The sequence below is a fragment of the Eschrichtius robustus genome, chromosome 11, assembly GCF_028021215.1.
Source record: "Eschrichtius robustus isolate mEscRob2 chromosome 11, mEscRob2.pri, whole genome shotgun sequence".
Taxonomy (NCBI): domain Eukaryota; kingdom Metazoa; phylum Chordata; class Mammalia; order Artiodactyla; family Eschrichtiidae; genus Eschrichtius; species Eschrichtius robustus.
In genome coordinates, this window is record NC_090834.1 from 57,637,746 (window position 1) to 57,643,745 (window position 6,000).

A 6,000-nucleotide genomic window follows, 5' to 3' on the forward strand; every position below is an offset into this window, starting at 1 on the left:
CAATTCTTTACTACTTAATTCTGAGGACTACTCTGTCTGGAAATTAAACAGTTTTATATTTCTTACCAGAAATTTACAATCACTCTTTTTTGTGTATGAACAATTCAGTTCATTCCCCCAGAACAAGTAAAATGACAACTGTTCCTGCCTTCCCTTCCCACATGGGCTGGTTTGTGCGGTAATGCAAAGTAAGGTGATCTATTCCTATTTTACCCTCCCATACAGCAACTGAGTAGGACCTTGATAATTTGAGAAGAGACATGGAGGTTACATAAGTATTTTTCTTTCATTTGTAAAGAATAAAACGAGAGAATACAAGTGCAATGACATTACACTTCCAAAGCCTGTAAGGCTGCTTTGGAAACTTTGAAAAAGACTCAGTCTGCAGATTCTAAAATGTGGGAGAGAATTGGCCTCGGTGGTGTTGCGTAAATCACTGAAGGTGATTCAGAAGCATGGTTGTTACTGGAGAAGGTGTTCAATACCACCAAATTTGGTTTATTTTAGAAATAGGGGGATGCCTTCTGGAATTTTCTTTCACTGTATTTTTGAATACATGAGTAACTGTTTTTTGTTTTGTTTTTAATTATTTATTTATTTATTTATTTATGGCTGTGTTGGGTCTTCGTTTCTGTGCGAGGGCTTTCTCTAGTTGTGGCAAGCGGGGGCCACTCTTCATCGCGGTGCGCGGGCCTCTCACTATCGCGGCCTCTCTTGTTGCGGAGCACAGGCTCCAGACGCGCAGGCTCAGTAATTGTGGCTCATGGGCCTAGTTGCTCCGCGGCATGTGGGATCTTCCCAGACCAGGGCTTGAACCCGTGTCCCCTGCATTGGCAGGCAGATTCTAAACCACTGCGCCACCAGGGAAGCCCTACATGAGTAACTGTTTATTGCCATTATTAATGGTTTTCCTCTGTCAAGGGTGTTAGGCAGGTATAGATGACTTTATAAAGTTTTCACAAAGAGGAGGTGGTGCTGTTGAGTGTCAGGGCAGCCCCTTCGGGGGTCCAGCAGGCCTGGCAAAATTGAGGGAGCAGATCCAGCAATGCCCTTACCCAGAATCTGCCTCTCTGAGTGTCCCTCAATCCATATCCTTGCTGCTTGCCACAGTGCAAGTCCACAGAAACGTAGAGTTCCTTATTTTAATCTCTTGTGGTGAAGGGATCCTAGATATGGGGAAAGAAATGCTGTAGGACAGCGTTGTTTTGCAGGGTTAAGACTGAGGGAAGCAAAACAGCATGTTAGAGCTCAGAAGAGCTTGAAAGGTTTTGAGGGGCATATTGACTTGCCCCTGGCCACACAGCAGGTCATTGCCTGAACCAGGCCTACAGTTCGGGCTGTCCTGAGCCTGAAGAATTGTAATTCATCTAGGATCACCTCCTCTGAGAGGTTGCTACTTAGTCACAATTACAAATCTCTATTTTAATTCTCTGCTCAGCACTTACTAGTGTCAGATGTTTTCTCATTTGTTTATTGACTTTCTCTCCAATTAGAATGTAGGCTCCTTGAGAACAGGGAACTTGCTCGTCATCTTTAACCTCTGTGTCCCTAGTGCCTGACGTGGAGTAGGTGCTCAACAAATAATGAAAACTGAATATAGGATTTTAAATTTGCAATTAAAATTCATTTAATTCTTAGACAACTTTGTGGTGGGAATTAGTATTCTGCTCTTAATTTTGTAGATGCATAAGTGGAGGCCCATGTAGCTGAACAGTAATGGCACTGAGGCTGGCACGCAGATTTCCTAACTCCTAAATCCCTTGTTTTTTTCACTGTACCATCCCCCCATCTGACCTGGGACACTAAAGTGAAACGTGTTCTCATTCTGAAGGTGCCAGCACCTCTTTCTCCTAATCCAGGAGATGGTGCCTGGTATTGGTAAGGGGCTCCTCCATCTAGTCCCTCAGCTCCCTACCAAGGGCCTCTCCTTTGGGAGACAGAATGCTGCCAGGTCACAAGGTTTGAGTCACATAGACGAGTTTCCAAATTCTGCCTTACTTGCTGTGTGATCCTGAGAAAGTTATTTAACCTCTCTATCTCATTTTCCTTTAAGATTGGAGTAATAATATATACCTCATAAAGACATATTCTTCCAAGCATGATAAATAGGTTGCATGATTTTTCCCAGATGATCTTTTGTCCCTTTTTCCCACTGTCTCTTTCCCTCTTGTTTCTTCTTCCTGCTCCTTTCCGCTGCTGGCAGTGGCTTGAATTGCCACTCTTCCCACGTGCTGGTGAGAGAAGGCATAATGACCAGATGGGGTGTAGTCCTCTGACCTTACCAGTATTTGGCTCCTGAAAGTGCTGTGAGAGCCAGGGCTAGATTGTGGTTCAGGGGTTGGCAATAGCCATCTAGGACAAGAAAGGAGAGCGTAGTGGGAGAGCTGATACTGGAGCCTAGTACCAGAAAGCAGTGCTAGTTTCATTACAGATACACTCCAGGCTGGTAAAAGGCCCCATGTGAAAAGGTGATGCTGAGGTTGCTCTCTGGGGTTGGCTAGGTTGCTCTGGTTGCCTGCCAGCCTTTCCCTTCCTGGAGGACAGCAATCTAGTCTATATTCTGATCCCTAGGGAGAAGTCTGGAAGTAACCAGGAACACATCTGGGGAGGCATTGAGAAGTCCTGGGACCTCTGCCCTTGTTCATTTAGATCCATCCAGCCCTCATTCCTGCCCTGTAAACCTCTTAGCCTTGGGCTCATCTTTAATACTTGCACCTTTCATGAGATTGCCCAGTCACACAACATCAAGGAGGACACCCAAGCTAGCGGTGTTCTTGGCCTCTGCACTTGCCCTTATGTTTTTCTGAAATCCTCTCCCCCTTCTTTATGGAAGCCACATGGTGAATAGAAAGATTAGTTGCTTCAGTTTATGAACTGAGCTCAAATTCTGTCACTGGTGTGGATTTGGGTAGTCACTTAGAACCTCTCAGAGTCTTGGGACTTTTTTGGGATTGTGACAGTCTTTCTTTCATGGTGTGGCAGGGTAAGAACTCTTGGGGTTATGTGCTTGGCACAGAGCAGGTGTTCCATTCCAAAGCCTTCCTGAGCTCCCTCCTCAGTACCTCTTACGGACTAGAGTGTGCACTGTGCTCCAGTGCAACTGTCTCTGCCTCCTCAGCCAAACAGCAACTTGAGGGAGGTCTTACTTATTTTTGCTGGGGCCTGCCACATGAAGACACCAGATCAGTATTGTAATGTCATGTCATGAAAGAATGGAAGGTTCAGTGACATGATTTTAGGTCCCTGAAATATATTCCTGTTCAGTAGTGAGAGTTTTCTGTCCAAACTATTTCCTAATGAAAGGCTTCCTCTCCGCTAATGCGATAGAGTCCACTGTGCATGTAGCCCTCAGGCCTGAGATCAGCTGTGCAGAAAGAGCATGATTATCTGGGTACAAGAATTGGCCACATGCCTGTACTTTGTGACCCTCTGTCTTGAGGCTGGAAGGCCTCTGTGGAAGAGGGCTTTTTAGCTTGCTCTCTGAACATCTCAGCAGCATGGCTGTGAGCTGCAGGGAGCCCAAGAGACTGGAGGAGGAGGTGGCAGTGGCAGAGAAGCAGCAGTAAATCTGCAGGCTTAGGAACAGCCTCACAGTATTCAGGCTGGAGAAGTGTTTTTGTATGCTGATGGGGGAAGGGAGGGATGCAGACAGATGAAGAAATGTTCTTGAAACTCTACTGCTTCTATCTTTGATGTTGCTTTTACTTGACATTTCATCCCAATTCTTAGGTGTTGCCCCATCAAAGAGGATTTTTGTCTTTTTTTCTAGAACCGTGCCAGGTGGAAGTGAGACTGCTGCTGGCCTACAACTCCAGTTCACGCATTCCAAAATCCCCCTGGATTGAGGGTGGTGAGATGTCATCCCAGGTGGAAACCAGCATCGAGGGCACCATCCCCTTCAGCAAGTCTGTAAAAGTTTACATAATGCCCAAACCCGCAAGGCGCTGAGTCACAAGTAGTCTTTACAGCCGTGGCCTAAAAGGCCCTTCTTGGGATCAGAGTGAGCCAGAAGCCTGGAGCATTTCACCTGGACATGGTATATAGGCATAAGGAAGAACATGTGACCCTTATAGTCTCATCTGGTATCGAACATTGGATAAATTATTTTGCATTAAGAAAACAAAAACCTTCAAGTCTATCCCATCCCCCACCCCCTACCTCCCTAGCCTTGCCCCCAGTAAAGTTGAGACACCAAGCTGTTCTAGAAATCTGTGTAGCTATAGGTTCAACATTTATACGGCAGGCCTACATTCTTCAGGTGTGAAACAAAAAGATCCAATTTTCTAGCCCCTTCCAAAGAACCAGTTATTGGAGCCATAATCTTATTTCTTAACGCAATAGTCTGTTTGCCAGGGCCAACTCCAAAGCAGCTTTCACAGCTGTACTTTTTCACCACCGACAGTTCCTGAAGGGCCCTAGACTTTCGTTATCCTGCTGAGAGTCTCCTTCCTTAACTCAGGCAATAGCTGGCCAAGGACTGAATGAACAGCTGAAGAATGAATCACTTTCATCCCTCAGGGAAATTCTTGATCTTGCCTGCCATTATCCTTAGAACAAAAATCTGAGAGAAGGGGCATATTTTACAAAAGAAACCAGGATTATGGGAAAGAGGGACTCAGTGTAAGAAACAAAGTCATTTCCCACTACTTCTCTGATGACTCCAGTGCTGGAGCTGTATGTGAGCTGAAGGTGCAGCGGGGGTCTAAGAACAGTAAAGCCTCCAGAGATGTGAACCACGTGAGGGCCTGTGCTATGTTCTTTACCTGTCATTTTATCCTTGCAACAGCCAAGTGAGACTAAGAGGTTAAGTCACTGGTAGGAAAACTGTAATAATGCCTTTACTCATTCAAATCCAAGATGATTCCAAAGGCCTGAGCTATACCATATGGAAAAGAACCTTCAGATTTTCTCTCTGTGCCTCAGTTTTTTCATCTGTAAAACAGAGGTAATTATACCTTAAGGGTTGTTGAATGGGTTTAATTAAATAATGCTTGGCAAATCTGAATCTTTGGCCAGTCTTGATCATATTTGGTACTTGGAAAGCTTAATAAAAATAACAAGAGCATACAATTACTCAGAGGCAGAGCTGGAATTTGAATTCAAGCATGTTTGACTTTTGGTTTAATATACCTAATGTGTGCCCAGCAGTGTTGTAAGCCCTTTACATGAATTAACTCATTTAATCCTCAAAACTACCCTATGAAGTAGGTACTGTAACATTTATTCTATAAACAAGGCAGTTGAAGTTCAGAGAATTTAAAGAAACCAGGATTATGAGAAAGAGGGATCCACTATAAGAAATAATATTGTGAACTACATCTCTGATGACTGCAGTGTTGGAGCTGCCTAGTTGGCCTAGGACACACAACTAGTAAATGACAGAGCTGGGATTTGAACCCAGGCAGTCTGGCTCTGGGAGGTTATAACTGCTATAGAGGGACTAAGGGAAGAAGATCACCTCCATGGGATTTACTTTTCTAGTGTGCTCGCCTGTTTAGTACATCTCAGTGATGTGCCATCAGTGGGCTCTCATGTGTCAACAGATGCCCTAAAGAAAATAGCCTGCCTTGGAGATAAAATGAAGCTTAAAGCTAGGCTGAATCATACCATGGCCCTGACACAAAGCACCTAATGATGATTACTGAGTTGAAGCACGGATGAAAACATCAAGACCCATCGCTGCCAACTGAGCCTTTGATGCCATAGCTATAGAAAGCCTTCCAAGGGAAGAATATGCTGAATCCTTTTCAGATACACTACTCCTTTTATAAAAATCCTTCTGGGTCATTCCCCATTTTACAGGTGGGGAAACGGAGACTTAGAGGTAATGTCTTTCTCCTAAGGGGCAAGGGTGGGATTTGATCCTAGGTCTTAAAACCCAAAATAGTACTTTTCCCACCAAAGGTGGAGAAACACGAAGGGGCAAAATTTACCTTAGTATCAGGATGAGTTTTTAAGAATTGAATGGGCTGCATTAGGAGCAGCCTTATTCTTACACTA

At 44.5% G+C, this 6,000-nt stretch overlaps 1 protein-coding gene across 1 annotated transcript in view; it reads left to right on the top strand.

Annotated features, from left to right (window-relative positions):
• Window positions 1-5,079, top strand: part of INTS4 (integrator complex subunit 4) — a 119,925-nt gene extending 114,846 nt beyond the window's left edge. The window contains exon 23 of the mRNA XM_068555912.1: window positions 3,770-5,079. Coding sequence (XP_068412013.1) covers window positions 3,770-3,948 — 179 coding nt within the window. The 3' untranslated portion in view covers window positions 3,949-5,079. The remainder of the gene's footprint in view (window positions 1-3,769) is intronic.
• Window positions 5,080-6,000: the final 921 nt, after the last annotated feature.